The sequence below is a fragment of the Chiroxiphia lanceolata genome, chromosome 30 (assembly GCF_009829145.1).
Source record: "Chiroxiphia lanceolata isolate bChiLan1 chromosome 30, bChiLan1.pri, whole genome shotgun sequence".
NCBI lineage: Eukaryota > Metazoa > Chordata > Aves > Passeriformes > Pipridae > Chiroxiphia > Chiroxiphia lanceolata.
Genome location: NC_045666.1, coordinates 1,710,441 through 1,737,131, shown reverse-complemented (window position 1 = coordinate 1,737,131; position 26,691 = coordinate 1,710,441). Strand labels below are relative to the sequence as shown.

The 26,691-nt window shown below is 69.5% G+C and overlaps 6 protein-coding genes across 9 annotated transcripts; 4 read left to right on the top strand and 2 right to left on the bottom strand.

Annotated features, from left to right (window-relative positions):
• Positions 1-1,958: 1,958 nt before the first annotated feature.
• On the bottom strand, positions 1,959-3,876 carry WNT1 (Wnt family member 1). Its single transcript, XM_032713667.1, has 4 exons — positions 3,776-3,876; positions 3,252-3,505; positions 2,797-3,062; positions 1,959-2,484 (listed from the first exon to the last, which is right to left on the bottom strand). Exons 1-4 carry the CDS (start codon positions 3,874-3,876, stop codon positions 1,996-1,998), a joined length of 1,110 nt encoding a protein of 369 aa, XP_032569558.1. The 3' UTR covers positions 1,959-1,995.
• Positions 3,877-6,659: 2,783 nt separating this feature from the next.
• On the top strand, positions 6,660-9,630 carry ARF3 (ADP ribosylation factor 3). Its single transcript, XM_032713643.1, has 5 exons — positions 6,660-6,771; positions 7,597-7,776; positions 7,890-8,000; positions 8,107-8,231; positions 8,620-9,630. Exons 2-5 carry the CDS (start codon positions 7,629-7,631, stop codon positions 8,779-8,781), a joined length of 546 nt encoding a protein of 181 aa, XP_032569534.1. The 5' UTR covers positions 6,660-6,771; positions 7,597-7,628; the 3' UTR covers positions 8,782-9,630.
• Positions 9,631-11,075: 1,445 nt separating this feature from the next.
• Positions 11,076-13,154, top strand: FKBP11 (FKBP prolyl isomerase 11). Its single transcript, XM_032713490.1, has 6 exons — positions 11,076-11,265; positions 11,712-11,777; positions 12,468-12,555; positions 12,651-12,684; positions 12,770-12,840; positions 12,920-13,154. Exons 1-6 carry the CDS (start codon positions 11,149-11,151, stop codon positions 13,135-13,137), a joined length of 594 nt encoding a protein of 197 aa, XP_032569381.1. The 5' UTR covers positions 11,076-11,148; the 3' UTR covers positions 13,138-13,154.
• Positions 13,155-13,338: 184 nt separating this feature from the next.
• CCDC65 (coiled-coil domain containing 65) lies at positions 13,339-16,522 on the bottom strand. Of its 3 annotated transcripts, XM_032713685.1 has the most exons (9): positions 16,499-16,522; positions 16,162-16,295; positions 15,534-15,701; positions 15,328-15,462; positions 15,033-15,171; positions 14,750-14,947; positions 14,104-14,322; positions 13,868-14,020; positions 13,339-13,766 (listed from the first exon to the last, which is right to left on the bottom strand). In XM_032713685.1, the coding sequence occupies exons 2-9, from the start codon at positions 16,285-16,287 to the stop codon at positions 13,426-13,428; spliced, it is 1,479 nt and encodes a 492-aa protein (XP_032569576.1). In that variant the 5' UTR covers positions 16,288-16,295; positions 16,499-16,522; the 3' UTR covers positions 13,339-13,425. The 3 variants fall into 3 exon arrangements, with proteins under 3 accessions (XP_032569576.1, XP_032569575.1, XP_032569577.1); XM_032713684.1 differs by lacking the exon at positions 16,499-16,522 and having other exon boundaries at positions 16,162-16,431; XM_032713686.1 differs by lacking the exon at positions 16,499-16,522 and having other exon boundaries at positions 13,421-13,766; positions 15,293-15,462; positions 16,162-16,430.
• A 224-nt stretch (positions 16,523-16,746) lies between these two features.
• On the top strand, positions 16,747-20,014 carry RND1 (Rho family GTPase 1). Its single transcript, XM_032713687.1, has 5 exons — positions 16,747-16,916; positions 17,002-17,089; positions 18,543-18,652; positions 19,016-19,150; positions 19,228-20,014. The coding sequence occupies exons 1-5, from the start codon at positions 16,797-16,799 to the stop codon at positions 19,471-19,473; spliced, it is 699 nt and encodes a 232-aa protein (XP_032569578.1). The 5' UTR covers positions 16,747-16,796; the 3' UTR covers positions 19,474-20,014.
• A 609-nt stretch (positions 20,015-20,623) lies between these two features.
• DDX23 (DEAD-box helicase 23) lies at positions 20,624-26,571 on the top strand. Of its 2 annotated transcripts, none has more exons than XM_032713677.1 (17): positions 20,624-20,691; positions 21,167-21,381; positions 21,483-21,581; positions 21,684-21,780; positions 21,863-21,928; positions 22,510-22,648; positions 22,729-22,859; positions 22,931-23,043; positions 23,123-23,266; positions 23,469-23,694; positions 23,810-23,955; positions 24,203-24,380; positions 24,464-24,706; positions 25,070-25,221; positions 25,337-25,445; positions 25,544-25,718; positions 25,988-26,571. In XM_032713677.1, the coding sequence occupies exons 2-17, from the start codon at positions 21,167-21,169 to the stop codon at positions 26,209-26,211; spliced, it is 2,457 nt and encodes an 818-aa protein (XP_032569568.1). In that variant the 5' UTR covers positions 20,624-20,691; the 3' UTR covers positions 26,212-26,571. The 2 variants fall into 2 exon arrangements, with proteins under 2 accessions (XP_032569568.1, XP_032569567.1); XM_032713676.1 differs by having other exon boundaries at positions 22,726-22,859.
• Positions 26,572-26,691: the final 120 nt, after the last annotated feature.

Genomic DNA, 26,691 nt, shown 5'->3' with positions numbered 1-26,691 from the left:
TGCCCTGTGCCCGGGGTGCCCCTGCCCGCCCGGGGGTCGCGGCTGCCCAAGGTGCCCGGCGGTCACCGACCCGCAGGAAAAGCTGAGTAACAGAGGTGACTTATAAGAATGTCATTATCTATATTCCTGACTCCTACCGCAGGAAAACAGGCTATTTTCATGCCGGGGCCGGAGCAGAATTTAGCAGGCAGATAACCCGGCAGGCGGGAGATGCTCGGAGGGTTATTTCGGGCTGTGTTCCTTTCCAGGCGTTTTCCTCGCATTTCAGTGTTTTATTCCCCACGCTGGGCTGTGTTTTGACCTCGGTGCGGGCAGCGGGGGCCCCCGGGGTGTTTTTCCCCCCCCCCCGCTCTGTGTCTAAACATCAACTTTTCCACTATCGGCCCCGCGGGATATTTCGGGTGGTGGCAGCGTCATCCCCGCAGCCTTTGATGCGGCGGAGCCCCGGGGGCCCCGCGAGGTTCCCGGCTCCGGAGGGCAGCCCGGGCTGCGGGGACCTGCCCGGGGCAGGTGGGCACCAGGCTGGGGGTCCCCCAGACACGCAGGGGGGGTGTGTGAGGTGCCCAAGATGTGACATCACGGGGTGGTGGGGGGGGGGGGGGAATGTGGGCCCTGTGCCAACCCCAGGGGTGCCTGTCCCAGGGGACATCCACCCTGGTGGGAAACCCATCCCAGTGGGATACCTGTCCCAGAGCGATGCCCTCCCCAAGGATGCCCGTCCTGGGGCTATGCCCACCCCCTGTGGGATGCTTAGCCCAGGGGAAAACACACCCCAGGGTGATGCACACCCCGGTGGGATGCTCATCCCAAGGGGGTGCCTGTCCCAATGGGATGCCAGTTCCAGTGGGATGACTGTCCCAAGGGGATGCTCATTCTGCTGGGATGCCTGTCCCAGTGGGACACCCATCTCGGAGGGGAGTCTATCCCGAAGGGCTGCCCATCCCAAGGGGGATACCCGTGCCAGCAGGACACCTGTCAGCCACAGAACTACACCCCACCTTTGCCACAGCCTTTCTCTGGCTGTGGCCAGACCCCACACACGGATGCGGGGCTGTGTGTGGGGCCAGTGGCCATCCCCGACCCCTCTGGCCCCCGCCCCGGTAACCCCAGTGCCCTCCTCGGCCCCCCTCCTCCCCCGGAGCCGAGGGGAGCCGTCAGCCCCGGCCGGGAGCGGTGATGGACGATGCTCATTCCCTGTCTGCCGTCTTGTACCTCCCGGGGCCGCTCCCAACGCCCGGCCTCGGCGGCACCAGCCCGGAATTCCAGCGCCGGAGATGCCGCAGCCCAGGTGCCATGGTGATGGGCGCCCCAGCCCTGCCGAGGGACCGGCCGGGATGGCTGGGCTGGAGACGGGCACAGCGGGAGAAAGAAGGGGGTCTGAGGGGAGGGGATGGTGGAGACGGGAGGGAAGGAGGAGAAGGATGGACGGACAGCGGCTGGAGGGGCTGATGGACACGGAATCGGGAGGTGAGGAGGTGGAGAGGTGATGGATGGACAGATGGACGTGGGCAGCAGACCCCACAGTGTGGGGACATTGGTGTGTCCCTCCCCAAGCTTGTACCCTCCCTTCCTCAGCCCCCCCAGACACGGATCAGGTCAGGACTGATAAAAATATATCCTTTATTCTTCTCTAAAGGCTATCAGTGACACCTGTAACAAAGCATCGTTATTATTAATTATTATTAATTATTATTTTCTTTAATTACAAAAACCAGGGCCTGGGGCCAGCGAAGCGGGGAGGGGGCGACGGCGTCAAACCGTCCACAATAAATATTTTATTTACAGCGAGAAGGGGACCCCGTGGAGCCGGGGGGTGGCCAGGAAGGTGCGTGGCACCGAGCCCACCCGTGGCAGGACGGGGGTCCCTAGAGGGGCACATCCATACCCCCGCCCACGGGCGCCTCCAATCCAGCCGGGCACCCGTCATGGGGGGTGTGTGGCGCAGACCCCCTCCGGGGCTGGGCAGGGCGGTCCCGGGGGGTCGGGTGGGGGGGGTCACAGACACTCGTGCAGCACCTGGGTGTTGGTGCAGTTGAGGCAGCTGACGTGGCAGCACCAGTGGAAGGTGCAGTTGCAGCGCTCGGTGACGCGCTGGGTGCGCGTGCGGTACCCGCGCCCGCAGCACAGCAGCTCGCACCCGTCCAGCCCCGGCGAGGAGCTGTTGCAGAACCTCCCCGCCGTGCCCGCCGTGCCCGTCTTCCCGCTGTAGGTGCAGAAATTGGGGGACTTCTCGAAGTAGACGAGGTCGTGGGGCGAGGGCGGCTTGTGGGCCGGGTTCTCGGGCTCCAGGTGGTGCAGCTCCACCCTTGACGCCCGGTTGCTGCCCTTGTTGCCGTAGATGACGCGGGAGGCGCCGTCGAAGCGATCCTTCAGGACGTCGCCCACGGCGCGGAAGGTGGGCAGCCGCATCCAGCAGGTGCGGACGGTGCAGGAGCCCGACATGCCGTGGCACTTGCACTCCTGGCGCATCTCCGAGAAGACCGTCTGGAAGGGAAGAAGGGGGGGTTTGGGGTGCTGTGAGCAGCTGGAACCCCCCTGCCCACCCCGGGGACCACGGAGCTCCTGCACCCCATTTCCCCACAGCGCCACATCGTGCTCAGCCTCCCAAAGCCAAGTGGGAGACTCTCCTCTGACAGTTCCCAACCGGCACATGGGGACAGGCTGGGTGGCTTGGTGACCGTGCCCATCCCAGTGCCCACACCAGCGCTGCCTGCAGCCCCCAGGGCACGCCCTCCCCATGCCCCTGGTGTCCTCCCCATGCCCCTGGTGCCCTCACCATGCCCCTAGTGCCCTCACCATGCGCCCGGCCTCGTTGTTGTGCAGGTTCATGAGGAAACGCAGGTCTCGGCCCTTCTCGCTGGAGTCCACAAACTCCCTCCCGAAGAGGCGCCCGAAGTCGATGTTGTCGCTGCAGCCCCCCCAGTGCCAGTCGGGCCCCCCGGGGCCACGGCGCCGGTAGTCGCAGGTGCAGGACTCGATGGACCCCTCGGAGCACGACCGGGCCACCGAGTGCGTCACGCCGGCGCTGGTGATGGCAAAGATGAACGCCGTCTCCCGGCAGCCTGCGGAGGGGAGCGGGGCCTCAGGGTGCTGCCAGGGTGGGGAGGGGGCACCCAGCAGCACCCCCAACCCTCCGCCACGACAGGCTGGTGATGCCCCACAGCAAACCAGGGGCGCTTTGCAGAGCATCCCGGCTCGGGGGTGCACGGAGGGGGTTGGGGGGACCCCCCGTGCTGCCCCTGCAGCCTCACCCCGGTTGACGATTTTGCCGAAGATGTTGGGGCCCTGCGAGGTGGGACAGTTCCAGCGGCGGTTGCGGAACTGCCACTTGCACTCCTTGATGGCTGTCTGGAGGCCGGAGCTGACGCTGTGCAGGATGCCGGGGTTCTGCCGGATCAGCTTGCGCTGCTTGCGGCTCAGCAGCTGCAGGCTGGGGTCCAGCACCAGCTGCACGTTCTTGGAGTCCGTCAGCAGGTTGGTGGACGAGGCCACGTTGATGATGCCCCTGTGGCACAGGTGGGGACGGTGACCACCAGCGAGGGGTCCCCGGCATCTCCCTCCTCACCTCAGCCTCCCCGGGGACTCCTTGATATTACTGGATCATCCTCCTCCCCGGGTATCCCCCGCAGGGATCCCACCCCGGGGATGGCAGCCCTGTGTCCCTCCATGTGCCCCATCCCCGGGTATGGGGCAGCTGCTGCTGTGCAGGTGCCAGCCCCTCTCTCCCACTCCACTGCCCCGGTACTGGTACCGGTGCCGGTGCCGTCGGACTCACCACCACCGCCCGCTGTTGTTCACCGCCAGCGTGTTGGAGAGGGAGGAGAGGGCCAGAGCCCAGAGCGCCCGGAGCGCCAACCCCAGCGCGGCCGCGCGCATGGCTCCGGCCCCGGGAGCCCCGGCAGAGTGCGCGGGCGAGCGGCCGTCCCGGTATTTATGGTGCCGCGGAGCCCCCGGCCCGGCCGCTACATCCACGCGTGTTTCCGGACGCGCGGGGCGGCTCCGAGATCAGGACGGCCGCGGGGGGACGCGGGGAGCGCCGGGCGGGCGGGCCGGCACCGGCACAGGGGTGCAGCCGGTGGCCGGGGCGCGGCGTCGGGGGTGCGGTGCCCGGCGCTCCCTGCCCGGTCCCTGGAGCGCGGCGTCGGGCGCTCCGTGCGCGGTGCCGCCGCTGGAGACCCGGTGCTCGGCAGTCCGGGCGCGGTACCCGGCGTCGGTACCGGTTCTCTGCAGTCCGTTCGCGGGACCCGGTGCCGGTGCCCGGTGCTCGGTGCCGGCGGCTCCCCGGAGAGGCGGCCCGGCTGGACTCGGCTCGGCGCGGCGGGTGCGCAGCGCTCAGCACCCGGGAGCATCTTCCAGCCCCTTCCCTCTTATAGGGGCGGCGCGGAGGGTCCCCGTGGGCCGGTCCCGCCGCGCGGGGCCTCCCCGCGTCCTCGCCCTAACAATGGGGAGCGGCGGAGCCGCGGCACCTCTTACGGGGCGGCGGGAGCGGCGGCGCCGGGGCTGTCCGTCACGGGCCGGATTAGCCCGGCGGGTGGCTGCGCCCCGGCCCCGTGCCCAGAGCCCCCGGCTGCCGTCCCCCGCCCTCCCCGCCGCCCCTCGCACACGCTCTACCGGCACCGGCGGGGGGAGCCCAGCACGACCCGCGACAGCTCCCGGCACAAGGAGGAGTCGGTTCCGGAATAGCCCGGGACGGCCCGGGACGGCTCCGGGCGTACGGAGGGAGTGGGGAATGGGGATAGCCCGGGATCTCCCGGGACAGCCCGGGGTGCACAGGGAGGTGGAGTGACGGGATCTCCCGGGACAGCCCCGGGCGCACGGGGGAAGCAGAATTCAGGGGCCACCGGCTTTGCGGGGGACAGGACGTGCAGCCCCCCGGGACGTAGGACCACCGGAGCCGCGTTGGTGACGGTGCCGGTCCGGAGCCCCCGGATCCCCCTCTCGTCCCGATCCGTGCCCGGTGCGACAGGACGGCCGCGTCCCTCGCCGCTCGGGACCAGGCTGTCCCGGGCTGTCCCGGGCTGTCCCGGCGGCACCCCGCACCCTCGTGAACGTGCCCGTGGACACCCACGGAGTGCACAACCCGCGTGGGCGCGGCACGGCCCCGCACGGCTCCCGCTGCCCCGGGGCGCCCGGTCTGGGCGCGTACCGGGTGTGTCAGAGGGACGGATGAACAGGGGGGACGGAGGGACTGAGGGAGATAGAAGAATGAAGGGCAGGGGGTGCCCGGACGCAGGGGGGGCGGTCCGGGGTGCCCACGGCCAGGACACGGTCACACAGGGCCGGTGCTGGTGGCCCGGTCTCGGTCGGGACAAGGCTCTGTCCCCGCTGTCCCCGGGCGGGTGTGAAGTCCCCGGTGCGGAGCCGGGCGGGGCTGAGCTGAGCCCCCCGTTGGGGCGGGGGCCGGGGGGTGTAATCCCCCCGCCGCGGTTTCCCCGGACCAGTCATGCGGGGCCGGATTAGCCCCGCTCGCCCGTCACGGCCCGGGGCCGCCGCTCATCAGTTCAATTCAGGGACGGACAAAGCCCGGGACGGCGGCGGCGGGGGGCTCGCACCGGGCACCCCCCGCACCCCCTCCCCCGGCCCGGCAGGGGCCCAGGGCCGCCCCGGGGTCTGATCCAGGACGGCTCTCCCGCCTCCCCCCGCCCCGGTTCCCGGCCGGGCCGGGCCGTGTCCGCGCCCTCCGGCCGCCGCCCCGTCGGGGCTCCCGGGGCTGAGGTCAGCGGCCGCGGGGAGGCCCCGGGGCGCGGCCGAGAGGGCCCTGCCCGGGGTTGTGCCACCAGCGGCGGGGCCCAAACACGGCCCGCGCCTCCCCCGCTACATCCCGGGATTCTCCGGGACCTCCGGACCCCCCGCCCCCCCCGCCCGCTGCCCCGAGGCCCCGTTGCCCCCCATCCCCTCTGCTGCGACCCGACGGCGGCCCGAAGGGCGATGCTCGGGAACCGCCCCCAGCGCCGGGGGTTCGGTGGAGCCGTTCCCGCAGCCGTCGGGGCGGTCGGTGCTGCCGGTGCTCTCAGGGTGGCCGCCGGTACCGGTCCGGGGGCCGTGGCGCCCGTCCCGTCGCACCAGGCAGGGGCAGACGGACGGACAACGGGGACATACGGACGTGGAAGGGACCCGGGGGTCCACCGCACCCGCTGCCAGTCCCTGCCCTGTCCGTGAGCACCGGGACGGCCTCGTTACAGCCGGTACCGGGACGGCGCGGGCGGGCTCAGCCTGGCCCGGGGTTCCCGTATGGGGGGGAGCATCTCCGGGACCCCCGTGACGTTTTGGGGTCCCCACCCTCCCGTGAAGCACAGGGCACGCCGGGGTCGGACGGGGTTCTGCCCCCTCCGGTGCGCACGGCGGGGGGGGAGTACTGGGACCCCCCCGCTCCCCACCACCCCATCCCGACCCCCGGTGCGGGTCCCCCCGAAGTGGAGGGGCTCACGGCGGGGGGTGTGGGCTGGGAACGACACCGGGACCCCCCCTCAGAGCCCCCCCCCGCCCCGCACTGCTGCATCCGTCGCCATGGTAACGCCTCGCGGCTCTCGCGATTGCACCCCCTCCGTCCCCCCCTCGCCCCCCCCCCCCCCCCGCCGCTCCCCGCGCGCGCCCCCGGTCCCGGTGAGGGGTGGGGGGTGTGCGGGTGTGCGGGAAGCGGTGCGGGGCGGCGGGGGGGGGGCACCGGGCGCTCTCGCGAGATCGGCGCGATCGGGGCCTCCGCTTCCGGCGGCGGGAGCGGTGCAGAGTCAGCGGCGGCGGGGGCGGCACCGGCACCGGCACCGGCACCAGGTGCGGGGGGGGGGGGGGCCCGCGCCGCACCGCGGGGGGATGCGGGGCGCGGGCATCGCCGGGGGGTGGGATGGGGGGGGACACACACGCGCACAGGGGGGTCGGCACCGCACCGGCGCGGGGGGGGGGGGGGCTGCAGCGCGTGCGGGGGTTCCCGGTGCGGCGGGGGGTGCGGAGCCCCGGGAGCGGAGGGGTGGGGAGAGGGGGGGGGGGGTCGTACCGGGGGGAGGGGGGGGGATGCGGTGCGGTGCGGCGGGCGGGGGCGGGGGGCGATGCGGCGCGGGGGGGCGGCGCAGTGCGGGGGGGGGAAGGAGGTGACTTGGGAGGATGGGGGGTGGTGTGGGATGGGGGGCGAGGTGAATTCGGGGGGTCCCGGGGGCGGGCGGCTGCACACGGATTTGGGGGGGGGGGCTCGCTGCGGTGCGGGGGGGGGCGATGAGGGTCCCCCCGGCGAGGCTGCGGTGATGGGGGGATCATGCGGGGGCTGGAAGTGCAGAGGGGGGGTCGGGGACGGGGGGGCTCTGCTCCCCCCGAGTAGGGCGCGATCTCTGCCTCAGTTTCCCCCTGTGCAGCACCCTGGGCTGTCCCCTTGCAGGGTGGACCCCCCCTGCTTACAGCCCCCCCATATCGAGCTGCACACAGGGACACCCCCGCGGAGTGCGTGACCCACTCCTCAGCCCCTTACTTGGGGTGCCCCAAGCCCTGCATCCCCCCGGGACGTGGGGCTCCCCCATCCCCGCAGCCCCCCCTGGAGCACGGGGGATCCCTACAGCCCCCTCCCTGCAGATTTCAGGGCCACCCCCAGCCTGCCCCGTGCCCCCGCAGGATCCGGCCTCGGAGCCAGCGCCGCCGTCACCATGGGCAACATCTTCGGGAACCTGCTGAAGAGCCTGATCGGGAAGAAGGAGATGCGGATCCTGATGGTGGGGCTGGACGCCGCCGGGAAGACCACCATCCTCTACAAGCTCAAACTGGGGGAGATCGTCACCACCATCCCCACCATCGGTGGGTGGGGTGGTGGGGGCACCGAGCGCCGACCCCTCCCCATCAGGGCTCTCCTCTGAGGGGGGCTCGTGGCTCCCCGTGCCTCAGTTTCCCTCTGCTGTCGCTCCCCGCAGGGTTCAACGTGGAGACGGTGGAGTACAAGAACATCAGCTTCACCGTGTGGGACGTGGGTGGGCAGGACAAGATCCGGCCCCTCTGGAGGCATTACTTCCAAAACACCCAGGGTACGTGTCCTGGGGGGGACACGGGGTGGGGGACACGGGGGTGAGGGCGGCCGAGGGGACCCCGCCAGCACCAGGGACCCCACCAGTGCCCGCTCCTGTCCCCCAGGGCTGATCTTCGTGGTGGACAGCAACGACCGGGAGCGGGTGAACGAGGCGCGGGAGGAGCTGATGCGGATGCTGGCGGAGGATGAGCTGCGGGACGCTGTCCTGCTCGTCTTTGCCAACAAGCAGGTGGGTCTGGGGGCGGGCAGGGCCCCCGTGGCGGGGCTGAGACTGTCCCCAGGGCGTCAGGGCTGTGCCAGGAGTGTGCCCACCCCCGGGGTGTCGGGGCTGGTGTCTGTGTGGCTGTTCCAGGAGCCCATTCCCGGGGTGTCAGGGCTGGTATCTGTGTGGCTGTTCCAGGAGCCCATTCCCGGGGTGTCAGGGCTGGTATCTGGCCCCCGCTGTGGCAGGACAGTGCCCATGCCCGTGGTACCAAGGCTGGGGTCAAAGAGACCCCACGGCAGGACCACGTCCATCCCCGTGGCATCAGGGCTGGTGCCAGCCCCCATGGCAGGGCCGTGCCCATCCCCGTGGTGTCATGGCCAGCACGTGATGCCCTTCCCTGTACCCCCCCCAGGACCTGCCCAACGCCATGAACGCGGCGGAGATCACGGACAAGCTGGGGCTGCACTCCCTGCGCCACCGTAACTGGTACATCCAGGCCACCTGTGCCACCAGCGGGGACGGGCTCTACGAGGGCCTCGACTGGCTCGCCAACCAGCTCAAGAACAAAAAGTGAGGGGGGGCCACCCCGTGCCCCCCCGGCCCCCTCCCCCGGGGCCACGCCAGGGCCCCCCCGGCCGCCCCCTCCCCGCCCCGGCTGGGTTTTGCTTTCTTCTGGCACCGGTTGCTGTGGGGTTTTTCGCCTTTTTCGGGGTCCCCCTGGTTCCCCTCGGATCTCGTGTGTGCGTGCGTGGAATTAGAGCTCTATATAACGCCCGGGGGGGCGGGGGCAGAGCCCCAGGAGAGGAGGGGGGGTGGGGGCTGAGGGAGTCCCCTTGGCGCTGCCCTGACCGGGGGGGGGCCAGGGACACCCCGTCCCCATGCATGTCCCTGCACCCCTCGCCTTCCTCTGGACCAAATGTGGGGGCAGCGGGGCCGTGGGGGGGATTTGGGACCATACACCCCCCTCCTCCCTCCCAGCACCCCCTCCTGGCCCTGAGTGCCCCCCCCCGGGGGTCCCACACGTCCCCGGCCCCCCCCCATGTCACTTCGAGGCAGGTCTCCTCCCCGCAGCGCGACCCTAATGGAGGGGGGGGACACGAGGCTGCCGGGACCCCCACGGTCCCCCTGGCCGTGCCCCCCCCTCACCCGGCCGCCTGTCCCCACCCCCTCCGTGCCAGCATAGTGATTGTATGTCCCTGCCCCTCACAGACAGACGGTGTCCCCCCCTCCCGTGCTGTCCCCCCCCCCCCAGCACCGTATTTATACCCCCGGTCTGTGCTTGGTGTGACGTGTCGCTGCGGCTCTGCCCCGTCCGGGGACGTGTGTTCTCGCCCCCCCTCCCCAGCCCCCCCCCCCCCACGCCTGAGACGGTGGGTGACCCCCTCCCAACCCCCCCCCTTGGATATTAAACATGTTTTATGTAGCGCTGCCCCCTCATCTCTTCTTCCGCAGCCCCCCCAGTGCGGGGGTCCCGCGGAGGGGACGGTGATGGACAGCCCCGGGCTGCCTTTAATTAGAAAGAGCTTAACAGGGGCGAGGGGAAGGGGGGGGGGCTGGCAGGGGGCGAGGGGGGCCCCCCCCTCCTTCCCAGGCTCATCTTTAGGGGAATATTGGATGAAATGGCAAATCCCATTAGTGCTAATCCCAGCTGGGGCGTGGGGACGGTGCCAGCGCCGGCATGGGCGCGAGTGGGGGCTCGGTCCCCCCGTGTCACCCCCCAGCCCTGTGTCACCCCCCCCCCCCGTAAGTCAAGGGGGGGCTGAGTCACATTTGGAGCCAGCGCTGCCATCCCCATCCCTGTGTCCCCTCTGGGCTGCTGGCTGGGGGGCTGCTCTTGGCTGGGATGATGACACCAGGGGGGTCGGACTGGGGGTGTCCGGGGCTCCCCGGTGGGTGGGAGCCGCAGAGATGACACCGGGGGGCTGCAGTGGGAGTGACCGGGGCTCCCCGGTGGGGGGGGGGCAGCGGAGCCGGCACCGGCGCGTTCCCACCGGCCGGACCGACGGCTTTGTGCGCGGCGGGGGCTGACCCGGCGCCCCTAATCCCATTAGCGCCCCGGGCCCCGCCGCCAGCCCGGCTTCCCCACCTCTCGGCAACCGGGGCTGGTATGTGGGTGCGCCGGTGGGGCCGGCGTGCCGATGCCGTCGTCCGGGAGCTGCACCGGGGCCACCACCGGCGTCAACGGGGCCACCGTCCGGGAGCTGTACCGGGGCCAGTGCCACCACTTGCTGGCAACGGGGCCATCACCGCTGGCACGGGGCGAGAGATCCGTGTGCAGGTGTGACCCCCTCAAACCGGGGGTACTCCGCGGGCTGGGGACCCCCAGGCGCAGGGACAGCGATGTTTGGGGCAGGTTCAGTCCCACCGGGCCCCAATCGAACCCCCGGGTCCCCCGTTCGGGCTCGGCTTCCTTTGGAGCTGGAAGGGGAGCTGAGGTGCCAGGAGAAGGGATGCTCTGCGCCCGCGGGGGGCCGGGGAGGGGTCCCGGGTCCCGGTGGGCGCCGGTTTCCCCGGGCGGTGCTGCCGCCTGCTGGCACCGGCGGCGACGGGACACCGGGAGCTGTACCCGGGGAACGGGGCCCCCGGTCCCGAATCCCGCCTGGACCCTCACCCGGACCTCCACCATGACGCCCACCCGGACCTCCCGCACGGGACAGTGCCCAGGCAGAGGCGGACCTCGGTGCCGGCCGGGCTGGGTGGCACCCGGTGGCACCGGCTGGCACCGGCTGGCACCGGAGCGCACGCGTGGCACCGGGCACCGACAGAGCGGCCGGTCCGGGGGACCCCCTCCCCTGTCCCTCGACTCCTCCGGGGCTCGGGGACAGCCGCGGGTGCCCGTCCCGGGGCCGGTCCCGGGGCGGGGGGCGGTCCCGGGGGCGGGTCCCGGGGCGGGAAGGGCGGTCCCGGTGCCGGTCCCGGTTCCTCCGCCGCCAGCCCGGCCATGCCGTCCCCCGCCGCGCTGCTGCTCCTGGCGCTGCTGCTGCCGCCGCCGCCGCTCGCCCGCGCCGCCGAGAGCGAAACCGAAACCGGCGCCCGGGAGCTGCGGCTGGAGACCATTGTGAGCACCGGGAAGGGGCGGGAGAACCGGGAGGCACCGGGGACCCCCGCGGCCCCTTCGGGCGGGGAGCTGGGACCGGCGGGGCACCGGCGGGACGCTGGTAGAAGACGGAGGCACCGGCGGGGAACGGGGCACCGGCGGGACGCTGTTGCTCGGGGGGCACCGGAGAGCCCGGCCTGGGCACGGGGGGCGAGGGGGCACAGCGTACCGAAAGGACCGGGCTGCGGAATGAGTGCGAGCCGGGGGGCACCGGGAGGACCGGACCGCCACGGGGGGGGCACGGGGAGGACCGGGCTGCGGGGAGGAACACGGCGCGCCGGGGGGACGGGGGAGCCGGGGGGAGAGTCCGGTTCGCGGAGAGCTCGGGGGACACGTGGGCACGGGGGGAGCGCGGACCCCGAGGCGAGGGGGCCCCGTCCCGGCTCCCAGTGACCCCCTCGTTGCAGGTGCCTCCCCCCGAGGGCTGCACGGAGCTGTCGGCGCCGGGGGACACGGTGCACATCCACTACACGGTGCGGGCGGGCGGCGGGAGGAACACGTCAGCACTGCGCTCCCGCGGGCGGGGCGGGGGGCACCGGCACGGGGGGGTGGGGGGGCTCGGTCGGCACCGGGGAGGTACTGGGGGTGGTACCGGGGTGGACACTGGGGTGGCACCGTGGTGGTGCCGGAGTGAGTGTAGGGGTGGCACCGGGGTGGGCATAGGGACGGCACAAGGGTGGGCGTGCGGGTGACGCCAGGGTGGCACTGGAAGTGGGTTGGGGACAGCCTCAGGATGGGCTCTGGGTGGCACCTGGACTGGTACAGGGGTAGCACTGGGGTTGGCGGCCTGGGGATGGCACTGGGGTGGGCTCTGGGGATGCACCTGGGAAGGCACAGGGGTGGCACTGGGGCTGGTGTGGGAGAACCCGAGTATGGGCATGGTTGGCACTGGGATCAGCCGGAGGATTGCCCTGAGAATGGCCTTGGCACTGCAAGCGGTGGGGATGTCCCCAGGATGGCACGGGGGTGGCACAGTGGGGGACACCGGAACTGAGATCAGCACAGGGATGGCACAGGGTGGGCACTGGGATCAGCACCAGAGCAGGAGTGGGATGATACTGGGACCCACATGGAGAAAGCATCGGGGCTGCATCCCCAGGGGTGACCACAGCTGTGACTGTGTCCGTGTGTCCCGGCTGTGACTGTGTCCGTGTGTCCCGCAGGGCACCCTGGAGGATGGGCGGATCATCGACTCCTCCCTGAGCCGGGACCCGCTCCAGGTGGAGCTGGGCAAGCGCCAAGTGATCCCCGGTGAGTGGGGGGCAGAGGGGATTGGGGTGGGGGGTGAGGGGTACCCAGGGTGCCCCTGGCCGGCCCCGCTCACCCCTCTCCCCGCTTTCCTGCAGGCCTGGAGCAGAGTCTGCTGGACATGTGTGTGGGGTAAGCGGGGATGGGGGGCACGGGGGTGGGCAGCGTCCCCCCACCGTGTCCCCCCCACATGGCACCGACGGTCTCCCCGTGGCAGGGAGAAGCGCAGAGCCATCATCCCCCCTCACCTGGCCTACGGCAAGCGGGGCTCCCCCCCCACCATCCCAGGTGAGTGCAGCCCTTGGGGTCCCCCTGAGGTCCCCCCCAAGCCGCCGTGGCCCCCGCTGAGGCCGTGCCCCCCTCGCAGGTGACGCGGTGCTGCGGTTTGAGGTGGAGCTGGTGGGACTGTCCCGGGCCAGCTACTGGCAGAAGGTGGTGAACGAGGTGGTGCCGCTGCTGTGCCTGGGGCTGGTGCCGGCCCTGCTGGGGCTCATCGGGTTCCACCTGTACCGCAAGGCCAGCAGCCCCAAGCTCTCCAAGAAAAAGCTGAAGGAGGAGAAGAGGAACAAAGCCAAAAAGAAATAAAACCTTCCCCCTCGGCATCTGTGGCTGCTCTGATGGGGACAGTGGTGGGGATGGAGCAGAGGGAAGGGGCTGTGCATCCCCTCAGCTCCCTGCCTGCTCCAGGGCCTTGGTGGGTCACATCAGACCTGAGTGGAAGGTGACAGAGCCCCCCCCGCTCAGTGAATCCCAGAAATAAGACCCCGGAGCACATTTTTGGGGCAGTTTTGCTCTTTTATGGCATCTCCAGGCAGTGACAGTCCCTGGTGTTCCCAGGCACCAGGCAGGTCCCTGTTTTGCCCGTGGGGGTTCTCAGCTTGAGCCAGCAGAGCTGAGGATGGGGTCTGGGGGGGTGACCCCTCCCTGGAGGCTCTTGGGGTGTGCTGTGTCCTGATGTCCCCGAGCGCAGCCCCGCCCCAGCTCGGGGCTCATTTCTGGGGACGTGGCTCTTGCTTGGTGGCGAGGAGGGGCTCGAGGTCCTTGAGCACCTTCCGGCTGACTGAGACCCCCGCCAGGTACTGCTGGAGCAGCTCCCGCAGCTGCCGGTTCCTTTTTGCCAGGGCCGCCCGCGTCTGCTCCAGCACCTTCTCCTCCAGCTTCGCCTTGTTGAACCTCTGCCAGAACCTCTCCAGCCCCACGTAGTCCTGCGCGGCCTGGGGGGAGGCAGGGACGAGAGCTGGGGGGTCCTCAGGGCCGGATCCCGACCCTTGTTCCCTGTGGGCACATCCAGGACCCCCGGGCAGTGCCTCCTCACCTGTGCCAGGGGCTCCACGGGGGTCTCCTCCAGGACTCTGCGGGCGTCCTGCAGCTCCCCCTCGGCCAGCGAGGAGGGGTAGAAGGGCAGCACCTTCTCCTCCTCCGTCTCCAGCCTGCGGCACATCTCGGCCAGGCGCAGGATGCGTTGAGCCTGGGGGGGAGTAACACGGGGAAGGGCAGGTGGGAGGGGACACCGGGACACCGGGATGTCCCCCTCGGCACTGCCGGACTCACCTTCTCCACCACCCGCAGCAGCGCCTTGAGGGTGGCCCCGCTCTGGCAGCTGAGCGTGGCCAGGTCGGCGCGAGCCGCGGCCACCGCCCGGGTCACCTCCTTGCGGAGCTCCTGGAGCTGCCGCAGGGCCTCTTCCTTCCCCTCCCGGGCCCGCTGGATCCGCTCCTCGCTCTCCCGGGCGTGAGCCACGATCTGGGCCCTGGTGGCCGCCACCGTGTCCTGGTGGAACAGGGGGTTGGGTGCTGGGGAAAATGTGGGAGGGCTGGTGGGGCACTGGAATGGGCTGGTCAGGGCAGTGGTGGATGTGCTGTGCCCTGGGAGTGTTCAAATAACGGCTGGATGTGGCACTTGGGGACGTGGTTCAGTGGTGGCCTTGGTAGGGTTGGGTTGATGGTTGGACTCGATGGTCTCAGAGGCTTTTCCAGCCTTAACGATTCCATGGTTTTATGAGCCACAGCTCAGGTGCTGCAGCACAAGCTCTTTGGGGGGCCCCTGCTTAGCCCAGCCCCTTGTCACCTCCAGGTTAATGGCTGGACTCAATGGCCTTAGAGGCTTTTCCAACCTCAACAGTTCTGTGCTTCCATGGGAAGCGAGCAGTGGGCAGGGGTGTCCCTGCTCCCACAGCCACCCAGCTCCCTGCCAAAACCTGCAGCTTCTGCAGCTTCTGCGACTGCTCCTCGATCTCCCGGGAGCTCCTCTCGCACTTCCTCAGCAGCTCCTTGAACTCGGCCATTTTGTGCTCCGTGGCCTCGTTGTAGCTCTGCCGGGCCTTCTGGATCTGCTTCCACAGCCCCTCCAGCCTCCCCACCAGCTGCAGGCGGCTGTACTGCTGCTCCTGCCAGCTCTGGGGACACACAGGGGGTGACCTGCCGCCCCCAGACCTCCCTCTCCAGCCCTAAACCCCCCTGGTTGCTCCCTCCTGCCCCTGCCTTGCTTTTGATGTCGTCCCGGGCGCTCTGGAAGCCCAGCGTGGCCTCGTGGTCGGTCCTGGCGTGGTCCTGCTCCGTGGCCAGTGCCATGTCCTCCAGACACCAGCTTTCCCACTCCTGCTGCTTCAGGATGATCCTCCTGCAGAGACACACAGGGGGGAGAGGGGTTCCCTCCCCGGCAGAGGCTCAGTCCCACCCCGGGACACCCCCCCGGGCGCCACTGCTGCCCCGTCCCCCTTCTCCCCCCAGAAATCCTGCACCTCTCAGCCTCAAACTCTGCCTTCAGGGCGCCCACCTGGGCAGCAAACCCCTCCTCCAGGTAGCCCAGGCGGCAGCGCTGGAGCTGCAGCAGCTGGTCCGTGAGGCTCAGGTGGCTGCGCAGGGCGCGGCTCTGCTGCTCCTCCGCCTCCTCCAGCTCCCTCAGCAGCGCCTGGGGAGTTTAGGGGGGGGGTCACAAGCGTCCCCTGCGGCCCCCCCCGGCCCCGCCGGCCCCGCAGCCACCTCGATGACGCCGTCCTTGCAGTCCATGACCTGGGAGAAGGTCTGGCTGAGGGTCTCGATGTCCCCGCGCAGCTCCTGGTCCTTGGCGTGCCGCAGCGCCGAGCGCCACAGCGTCCGCAGCTTGTGGAGCCCCCCCGAGCTGAGCTGCTGCTCCCGGGACAGCTTGTCCTGCAGGGGGGGCCGGGGAGGTGTGGCAGGGGGGCTGCCCACCCGGGGTGATGAGGGTATTGCCTGGGGGAAGGTGGTTTGGGGAGCTTGGAGTGGGAGGGGGTGGCAGGTCTGGAGATGGGGGTGAGTTGGGGGGAAATGGGCTTAGGGGAGCTCTGAGAGGGAGATGAGGGTGGGCAGGGGGCGATGGGGGGGGGCTGGGAAGGGTGTGGTGGGGAGATTGGAATGAGCCTGGGGATCTCTGGAGGGAGAGATGGAGATGGGTGGGGGAAAAATGGGCCTGGAGGGGGAGATGGGAGTGGGCAAGGGGCGATAGGGGGCTGGGGAAGGAGATGGGGTGAGCTGGGGGGGTCTGGAGATGGGGTTGAGCAGGGGAAAAGGGGGCTGGGGGAGCCCTGACGGGGTCCTGGAGGTTTGGGGGGGGTTGCAGTGGGGGCGTCGCTGCAGTGGGGTCCCGGACCTGCAGGAAGCGGGTGAGCAGCTCCCGCCTGGTCTTGGCCGCCTCCTCCTCGGCCAGCGCTTGGCTCTGCAGCAGCAGCAGCTCGGCCTCGGCCGCCCCGGGGGCGCCGGGACGGGCTCCCGCCATGGCTGGACCTGGGATCCGTTGGTAGGGGTGGGAGGATGCTCGGAGGGGGCCCAGTGGTGGTCCCTCCAGGGCCCACCCAGGCCCGTTTCCCCCTGTTCATCCCCCCTCTACCCCTCCAAGGACCCCCCTGCCTCATCGCCCTCTGCCCACCCCCATCTGTCCCTCCAGGACTCTCCATCCCCCCCTTTTTTTGGATCCCCCCTCCCGGTACCGGCCCCGCTCCCGCGTCCCACCGGTCTCCCAGCAACGGCCACTTCCGCTCCCAGCGCTCCAACTTCCGCCCTCGCCCGCGCGGGCGCCCCCTGGCGGACCGGAGCGGGTCCCGCGGGTCGCACCTCTCCGCCATTGGCCGACACTCCGGGTGCCCCCGCGGTGATTGGCGGGCGGGCGCCGCCGTGGGCGGGGCCCGGCGGCGGCGTCGTCGTATATAAGGTGCCTGCGGCGGCGGGGCGCAGGGCGGTGGGCGGGCGGGAGCGTTGGGGGAGTTTTTCGCGCGCGGTGCCGCCGCCATGCGGGAGCGGAGGCCGGCACCGGCCGCCCCGGCCCGCTGCAAGCTGGTGCTGGTGGGCGACGTGCAGTGCGGCAAAACGGCCATGCTGCAGGTGCTGGCCAAGGACTGCTACCCCGAGGTGAGCCGGGCAGCCACCGGGAGCCGGCACCGCGCACCGGGTGGCTGGACCGGAGCGGGCGCTGACGGTGCCGGTGCCGTTGCAGACGTACGTGCCCACCGTGTTTGAGAACTACACGGCGTGTCTGGCCAGCGAGGAGCAGCGGGTGGAGCTGAGCCTCTGGGACACCTCCGGTACCGGGAGGGGGACACGCGGTGCATGTGCGGGGGGCTCCGGTACCGGGAGTGCAGCCCCGGTCCCGGTGGGGGTGACGGAGGTATTTGGTGGTCTGGGGGCTCAGGGGGCTGTAGGACTGCGGCTTGAGGGGGGCTGCAGTGGGGACGTCCCTACAGTGGGGTGTATTGGGGTCCCGGGGGTGTTTTGGGGTCCCTGCAGCGTGGGAGGGTTGATGGCCGCAGTGGCGTCCTGGGGATGCTTTTTGGGGTCCCGGCTGTGTTTTGGAGTCCCTGAAGGGGGGGGCCTGGTGGGCCCAGTGCGGTCCTTGCGGTGTTTTGAGGTCCAAGAAAGGCGAGGCTTGTTGGCCGCAGTGGGGACCCCTGGGGGGGCTTCAGATCTGCGATCGCATCCCCGAGTCCGGGGGGCACAGGGACCGACCCCGCGGTGGGGGCACAGACACGGACGGGAGGGGGTCACACAGGGCTGAACCCCTTCCTTTGGGGGGTTCCCCATCCCGCTGAGCCCCCCAGAGGGAGCTCAGGGTGCCCCCCACGCTCTGCCTGTGAACGGGGGGGGGGGTTATGGGCGATTCCGGTGCTGCCCCTCCCGGGGCATCCCGAAAGATGGGGAGTCCGGGAGGGGTCGGGAGGGGTCGGGGCAGCCCTGCCCGGTGCTGCAGTGTCCCCCCTGACGGGGGGGTCCCCGCCGGTCCCCGGTTGCCATGGCGATGCGCTGGCGCAGCCTCTTTGCTATTCCGTGCACGGAGCGTCTGGGCTGCGAAACCCCCTCCGAGGCCTTTTGGGGGGCGAGGGGGGGCGGGGGCACCCCCTACACCCCATGGACGCCCCCCGCCCCGCGTCCCCCGCAGTCCCCGGTGCGGTGCCGGTGGCTCCGTGTCCCCGGAGACCCCGCGGGGGTGGCAGCCCCCCCCACCCCTCTCCCGGTTGCCTCCCCCCCCCGACACCCCTCGGTGCTGGCGGGGCTCCCCAAAATGCGGGGGGTGGGGAGGCTGTTACATAAACACCGCGGGATCCATTTCCCGGTGCCTCGTTAAGGCGCGATGCGTTCGATGGGCTGCGGGGACGGGGGTGGCGCTTTGGGGGGGCTCCGGAACTGTGCCCCCACCCCGGGCAGGAGGGGGGATGCGTCTATTTTGGGGGGCTCTAGAGCTGTATGTCCCCCCATCCCTTTTGGAGGGCTGTGTGTGTTTTTTTGGGGGGGGGGCTCTAGAGCTGTGCCCTCCACCCTGGGCAGGAGGGGGGCTGTGTCTGTTTTGGGGGGCTCTAGAACTGTGCACCCCCCCTCCATCCCTTCTGGGGGGACTCTACCCCTTTTGAGGGGAGGGGTCTAGAGCTGTGAGCCCCCACCCCAGGCAGGAACGGGGCCTTTTCCCTTTGCCAGCACCCCCTGCCTGGGTCCCTGTGTCCCTCCGGGGGGGTTGAGAGGTGACACCCCCTCCATACCCCCCAGGCTCCCCCTACTATGACAACGTGAGGCCCCTCTGCTACAGCGACTCGGACGCCGTCCTGCTCTGCTTTGACATCAGCCGCCCTGAGACCCTTGACAGCGCTGCCAAGAAGGTGGGACAGGGTCCCTGTGGGCTTTGGGGGAGCTCAGGGATGGGTCCCTGTGGGCTTTGGGGGAGCTCAGGGATGGGTCCCTGGGGGTTTGGAGGAGCTCAGGGATGTGGGGACACTGACCCAGGAGGCCCCTGGGGGGTTTGGGGTGCACAGGGACGTGGGGACACCGTCTGGGGGGGATCCCTGCAGCGTTTATGGGGCTCAGAGCTATTGTCCCAGGAGGTTCCTGCAGGGTTTGGGTTACACGGGGCTGTGGGGACACCAACCCCTGGGGGTCCCTGTGGTGTTTGGGGTGCACTGACCTGGGGGGCAGGGAGAGGGTTTTGGGGTCCCCTCTCCCTGACAGCAGCTCCCACCCCGCAGTGGAAGACAGAAATCCTGGATTATTGCCCCAACACGCGGGTGCTGCTCATCGGCTGCAAGACGGACCTGAGGACAGACCTGAGCACCCTCCTGGAGCTCTCGCACCAGAAACAGGCCCCCATCTCCTACGAGCAGGTCGGGGGGGCCCCATGGGGGGCCGAGGGGGGGTGGGCTGGGGTGATGCCGGTGGTCTGACACGGGGCTGCTCCCAGGGCTGTGCCATGGCCAGGCAGTTGGGAGCCGAGGGGTACCTGGAGTGCTCGGCCTTCACCTCGGAGAAGAGCGTCCACAGCATCTTCCGGACCGTGTCCGGCCTCTGCCTCAGCAGAGCCCCCCAGCAGCCCCCCCAGAGCCCCCCCCGCAGCCTCTCCAAGAGACTCCTGCACCTGCCCAGCCGCTCCGAGCTCATCTCCAACACCTTCAAGAAGGAAAAGGCAAAAAGCTGCTCTGTCATGTGAAGGGGGGGGACAGGAATGACCCTCCCCCCCCCTTCCAGCCCCCTCCCGAGTCCCCAGGGTGGGATGGGGGGGCTGGACAGGGCCCCGGACCCCCCACCCCCTGAGGAGGAGGGGGTGCTGCTGCCCCCCCATCACACCATTGCCCTGCCAGCCCCGGCCTGGGGGGCTGCCCCTGTGGGGAGGGGGGCCTGGGGGGCTGCTCAGCACCTGGGTCCCCGTGGGGTTTGGGGTGCACAGAACCCTGGAAACACTAACCCAGGGACGTCCCCTTGGGGTTTGGGGTGCACAGGGACACGGGGACACGGTCCTGGGACGTCCCTGTGGGATTTGGGGTGCACATCATGGGGCTCATCCATGGACTCATCCTGTTTTCCCCACCCCTCATCCACTGCTTGGCCCTGGGGGGGACCCCGGCGGGTTGGGGGGTGCTGGGGGGGAGTTGTTTTATGGACTGTCTGGGGTGGGGGGGGTGTCTCTGTTCCATGTCAGTGTTCTTAAAAAGCTTATTTATTATCAGAAATATAACACCCACCTACGTGCAGCCCTGCCCGGCGTGGTGTTTTTTGGGGGGTTGTGGGGTTTGGGGAGGTGTTTTTGGGGGTTGCTGGGGATGGGGACACTGATGTGGGGGGAATGGGGGACCCCTGGGTACCCCAAAATGGCCCCCCCAGGACTCTGCCTGGGAATTTCAGCTTAGGAATGGGGGTTCAGTGGGGGTGTGGGGCTCCTGCAGGGACGCTGATCTGGGGGTCCCTGGGGGCTTGGGGGTCACAGGGATGCGGGATCACTGTCCTGGGAACGTCTCTGGGGATTTGGGGTGCATAGGGACAGGACAGCAACCGGAGAGGGAGAGGGTCCCTGTAGGGTTTTGGGGTACACAGAGACACTGACCTTCTGGGGGGACTCAGTGACACCAACCCGGGGAGGACTCATGGGGGCTCGCAGGAGCTCCCGGCGGGACTCAGGGAGGGCACTTTTGGGGGCTGCCGGGCCGTGGGGACACTGACCCGGGGGACTCATTCCCGAGGGCGGGGGCGGCGGAGGAATCGTGGGACGCGGCGGTGCTGTGACGGCACGGGGGCTGCCGGGACTTGTAGTTTCTCCCGCGCAGAGGCTGTCGGGAGTTGTAGTCCCGCGCCGTCCCGGCGTGCCCCGCGGCCCCGGCGGACATGGCGGCGGCGGTGGCGGAGCGGCGACGCTGAGCCCGGGGCTGGCAGGGTAAGGGGGGACCGGGCACCGCCGGGAGGGGGCCGGAGACCACCGGGAGGGATTTCCGCGGCGCCCAGGGGCTGCAGGACCCCGCTGCCGCTGCACCGGGCTGAGCCCCGGTACCGGGCACCGCGGGCGGGGCCTGGAGCGCCCGATGCGCCGCGTCCCCCCGAGCCCTTTGGGGGCTCCTCTGCCAACCCCCCTCCAGGTCCTCTTGCCCTCCGCGTCCCCTTCTTGGGGCCACTCTGGGTCCCCCTGCCCTGGTCGGTCCTTCCTGGGGGTTCTTCTCTGCCCCCCCGGGTCCTTCCTGGAGGTCCCTCTGGGTCCTTCAAGGCTTCCCCGGTCCTTCTTGGGGGTCCCCCAGGGTCTCCCCCAGCCTCCCCGGGGTCCCTCTGCTCCCTCCCCGTGACCCCCAGCCCTCCTCGTACCCTCCGTGGGGGTCTCCCAGCCCTCCCCGGTCCCCCCCGCTGACCCGTCCCCGCAGATGGCCGGAGAACTGGCGGACAAGAAGGACCGGGACGCGTCCCCGGTGAAGGAGGAGAGGAAACGCTCCCGCTCCCCAGAGCGGGAACGGGACCGGGACCGGGAGCGCGACCGGGACCGCAAGGGCTCCCCGGCCAAGGACAGAAAGCGACACCGATCCCGGGACCGGCGACGGAGCCGCTCCCGCTCCCGGTCCCGCTCCAAGTCGACGGAGAGGTGAGGGGGGCCCACGGCTCTGTGGGGTTTTGGGGAAGAGCTTTGACGGAGGGGAGTGGGATGCGGGCGGGACCGCGCTGTGACCCCTCCCCTTCCCTCAGGGATCGGCGGCACAAGGAGCGGGACCGTGACCGGGGCAAGAAGGAGCGGGATCGGGACAAGGATGGGCACCGGCGGGACAAGGACAGGAAGAGATCCAGGTGGGTTTTTGGAGGGGTCCCTGCTCTCTCCTAAGCCCCCCAGAGATGGGGATTCCCTGGGGATGTGTCTGGTGCCTGATTCCGTGCTGTTTTCCCGGGAAGTTTGTCCCCGGGCAGGGGGAAGGACTCCAAGTCCCGGAAGGACCGGGATGCACGGAAGGCGGAGGAGGAAGAGGAGAATGCCCTGAAGAAGGAGAAGGTGAGGATGGGGCTCAACTGGAAATGGCTCCAGGGGGATCCAGGTCCCTGGGGGTGTTGCTGACATCCAGCCCCATTTCCAGGCACAGCCCCTGTCCTTGGAGGAGCTGCTGGCGAAGAAAAAGGCAGAAGAGGAGGCAGAAGCCAAGGTGGGAGCGAGAACAGGAGCTTCTTCGTTGTGCCAGGGCTGGGGATGTTTCAGGGGACACCAGGGAAGGGGAATCCAGGAGGGAGCGGGGGGAGCTGGGGGGTACCCAGAGGGGACACTGGGGGGCTGTGGAGGCCCAGAAGGGAGAGGGGGAGGACTGGGGGACCCCCAGGAGAGAGAAGAAAGACCCTTGGAAGGAATGGGGAAGATTGGGGTATACAAAGGGGTCCCCAGGAGAGAGGGCTGAAGAACTCAGGGGATGTAGAAGGACCGTGGAAGGGAGAGGAGAGACCTGGGCACCTTCCAAGAGGCCAGGAAGGAGTGGGGAGATCTGGGGGGCTTTGGGGGAAACAGACAGACAGACCCCAGAAGCAAGTGGGGAAGGCCTGGGTGGGACCCTTGTGAGGGACTGGGGAGACCTAGAGGACTTCAAGAAGGAGTGGGGAGGGCTGGGGGACCCCTGGGAGGGACAGGGGAGGGCTGGGGGACCCGGGGGGGGGGGAGTAGAGAGGTCTGGAGGGACCCCCAGCAGCGTGGGCATTGCAGCCAGGCCCGGTGTGACCCTTCCTGTCCCCTCCCCAGCCCAAGTTCCTGTCCAAGGCAGAGCGGGAGGCCGAGGCCCTGCGGCGGCGGCAGCAGGAGGTGGAGGAGCGGCAGCGGCTGCTGGAGGAGGAGAGGAAGAAGAGGAAACAGTTCCAGGAGATGGGGAGGAAGATGCTGGGTAAGGGGTCACCCCCTGGAGCTCTCGTCCCTCCTGGGGGGTTGTGCTGGCTCTGAGCCCCTTCCCCTGCTCCCCAGAAGACCCCCAGGAGCGCGAGCGCCGGGAGCGCCGGGAGCGCATGGAGCGGGAGACCAACGGTACCGAGGACGAGGAGGGCAGGCAGAAGATCCGGGAGGAGAAGGACAAGAGCAAAGAGCTCCACGCCATCAAGGTGGGGCTGGGGGCCGGGCTGGGGGCCAGGGGGGCGTCCGGGGGGGTCTCACTGACCCTGGGGTCCCGCAGGAGAGGTACCTCGGCGGGGTGAAGAAGCGCCGGCGCACGCGGCACCTCAACGACCGCAAGTTCGTGTTCGAGTGGGACGCGTCCGAGGACACCTCCATCGACTACAACCCCCTGTGAGTGCGGGGGGTGCCCGGGGCTGGGGGTGCCCCCGAGGGGTGCAGGGCAGCCCCTGATGCTCCCACCCTGCTCCAGGTACAAGGAGAGGCACCAGGTGCAGCTGCTGGGCCGCGGCTTCATCGCGGGCATCGACCTGAAGCAGCAGAAGCGGGAGCAGTCGCGGTTCTACGGGGACCTGATGGAGAAGAGGAGGACGCTGGAGGAGAAGGAGCAGGAGGAGTGAGGATTTTGGGGAGGGTGCTGAGGGGTGTGGGGGGGTCCTGGCTGGCTCTGCTTGGTCAGGCTGGGGAGCTGAGGGCGGTGCTGGGATGCGGCAGGTGCTGTGGGAGGGGGCGGGAGGATTCCAGAGGCACAGGGTGAGCCCCATCCCGGTTCCTTGTCCCCCTTTCCCACCTCCCCGTCCCCTCCTGCCCCTGGCCAGGGCCCGGCTGCGGAAGCTGAGGAAGAAGGAGGCCAAGCAGCGCTGGGACGACCGACACTGGTCCCAGAAGAAGCTGGACGAGATGACGGACAGGGACTGGCGCATCTTCCGGGAGGATTACAGCATCACCACCAAGGGGGGCAAGATCCCCAACCCCATCCGCTCCTGGAAGGACTCCTCCCTGCCCCCCCACATCCTGGAGGTCATCGACAAGTGCGGATACAAGGTGGGCATGGAGAGGGGGGCCCCAGAGGGGCCTGGGAGTGGGGAAAAGGGGTTGTCAGGGATGTGGGGAGGGGGAGGAGGGAGAGTTCTGCTCCCAACCTGCTTTCCCCTGGCAGGAGCCGACCCCGATCCAGCGCCAGGCCATCCCCATCGGGCTGCAGAACCGGGACATCATCGGCGTGGCCGAGACCGGCAGCGGCAAGACGGCGGCATTCCTGATCCCACTGCTCGTGTGGATCACCACCCTGCCCAAAATCGACCGGTGAGGGCACAGGGGGACGCTGCCCACACGAGGGGGAGACGGGGTAGTGTGGTGGTGACACTGCGGAGGGAGTAGGAGGGGGTGACGGGGTGACACTGCTGAAGGGATGGAGTGACAGGGTAAGGCTGGAGGGGATGGGGGATGAGGTGGGATGATGTGGTGATGCTGTGAAGGGGATGGGGGGGGTGGCAGGGTGACACTGGAGGGGATGGGGGACACATCTGTCTCCCCTACCCCTACACTGCAGCATCGAGGAGTCAGACCAGGGGCCCTACGCCATCATCCTGGCCCCCACCCGTGAGCTGGCCCAGCAGATCGAGGAGGAAACCATCAAATTCGGGAAACCCCTGGGCATCCGCACGGTGGCCGTGATCGGCGGCATCTCCCGCGAGGACCAGGGCTTCCGCCTGCGCATGGGCTGCGAGGTGGGCTGGGGCAGCGCTGGGGGGGCCTGGAGGGGCAGCTCAGCCCCGGGGCCGCCCCCACTGACCCCCCCACGACCCCCCAGATCGTGATTGCCACGCCGGGCCGGCTCATCGACGTGCTGGAGAACCGGTACCTGGTGCTGAGCCGCTGCACCTACGTGGTGCTGGACGAGGCCGATCGCATGATCGACATGGGCTTCGAGCCCGACGTGCAGAAGATCCTGGAGCACATGCCAGTCACCAACCAGAAACCCGACACCGATGAGGCCGAGGACCCCGAGAAGATGTTGGCCAACTTCGAGTCGGGCAAGCACAAGTACAGACAGGTGGGCACGGGCAAGGGGGGCTGAGGGGGCGTCATGCGGGGGTTCGTGGGGTGGGGAGGGGTTTGGGGAGGGGGTTCCTGCCCCACTGGGGGTGTTCCCACAGCGCAAAGGATGTTCTTGCTCCACGGGGGAGATGGTTTAGCATTGTGGGGGCGTGTTTTTGCTTTGTGGGGTGATGGTTTTGCCCCACAGAGTGTGTTCGTGCCCAGGGGGGAGACATTCTTGTTCTATGCAGGATGTTACTGTTCCACGGGGGATGTTCCTGTCCTGCAGGGGGATGTTCCTGCCCTATGGGGGGACATTCCTGCCCCGTGGGTGACGTCCCTGCCCCGTGGCTGACATCCCTGCCCTGTTGCCCCACAGACTGTGATGTTCACGGCCACGATGCCGCCGGCAGTGGAGCGCCTGGCCCGCAGTTACCTCCGGCGCCCGGCCGTGGTTTACATCGGCTCCGCCGGCAAACCCCACGAGAGGGTGGAGCAGAAGGTCTTCCTCATGTCCGAGTCGGAGAAGAGGTGGGCAGGACGGGCTTTTTGGGGTGGTCTGAGGGGGTTGAGGGTGAGGGGGGGACTCTGCGGGGCCGCTGCAGCCTCTCCTCGCCCAACTGTTCCTCTTCCTCCTTCTCTGCAGGAAGAAGCTGTTGGCCATCCTGGAGCAGGGCTTCGACCCGCCCATCATCATCTTCGTCAACCAGAAGAAGGGCTGCGACGTGCTGGCCAAGTCCCTGGAGAAGATGGGGGTGAGTCTGGGCTGGGGGGGGTCATCCTGAGCCCCGTGTCCCCTGTCCCTGCGTGGGGACCCCCCGGTGTGCCCCCACTGACCCCCCTCGTCCCACAGTACAACGCCTGCACCCTGCACGGCGGGAAGGGCCAGGAGCAGCGGGAGTTCGCCCTCTCCAACCTCAAGGCCGGGGCCAAGGACATCCTGGTGGCCACGGATGTGGCCGGACGTGGCATCGACATCCACGACGTCTCCATGGTGGTCAACTACGACATGGCCAAGAACATCGAGGGTGAGGATGGGGGTGCTGAGGGGGCTGGGAGGCACCCAGGGGGTACCCAGCCCTGGTGCTGTGGGGTGTTTCCCAGCCCAGGGGGCTGTGGGGTGTTTCCAGACCTGGTGCTGCCTGTGCTGGGTGTGCAGGGAGTGCCCAGCCCTGGTGTTGCCAGCACTGGGGGGGCCGTGGGAGGTGCCTGGCCTTGGTCCTGGTGCTGCAAGGGATGCCCAGCCCCAGTGTTGCCCACGCCAAGCCCCTTCCTGACCCCCTGCCCCCTCTCCCAGATTACATCCACCGCATCGGGCGGACGGGCCGAGCGGGGAAGAGCGGCGTGGCCATCACCTTCCTCACCAAGGAGGACTCCACGGTGTTCTACGACCTCAAACAGGCCATCCTGGAGAGCCCCGTGTCCTCCTGCCCCCCCGAGCTGGCCAACCACCCCGATGCCCAGCACAAGCCGGGCACCATCCTCACCAAGAAGCGGCGGGAGGAGACGATCTTCGCGTGAGGCCCCTCTGTGCCCCCTCTGTCACCTCTCTGGGGACGACAGGACCAGCAGGGCTGCCAGGACTGTTGTGGCCGTTCTTTTCCCAGCTCCCTGCTCAGCCAGGACTGTCCCCACGCAGAGACTGGGGCTGGGATTGTCCCAAAATACCCGCCCTGTTCCCCCAGTCCCCCTCCCCACCTTCCCCACGGAGCGGAGGAGCTGCTGGAGGCTGTTTGGGGGCCGGTTCCTCCCTGCTGCCAGGGCGGGGCTGGTTTTTGGGCTGTCCTGGGAACTGTCTGCACCTCGTGCTTTGGGTTTTTTGGGGAGTTTTTTGTAGCTGAAGCTCCAGGCTGCAGGAATAAACCGGCAGCGGCGTTACCAGCGTCGGCTCCTCGTCCTCTCCCTTCCCTGGGTGCCACCTCCCACGGGGACAGGAACCAGCAGTGCCCAAAAGGGTGTTTTTGGGTGCTCAGCACCCGCCAGCACTGTCCCTTTCCACCC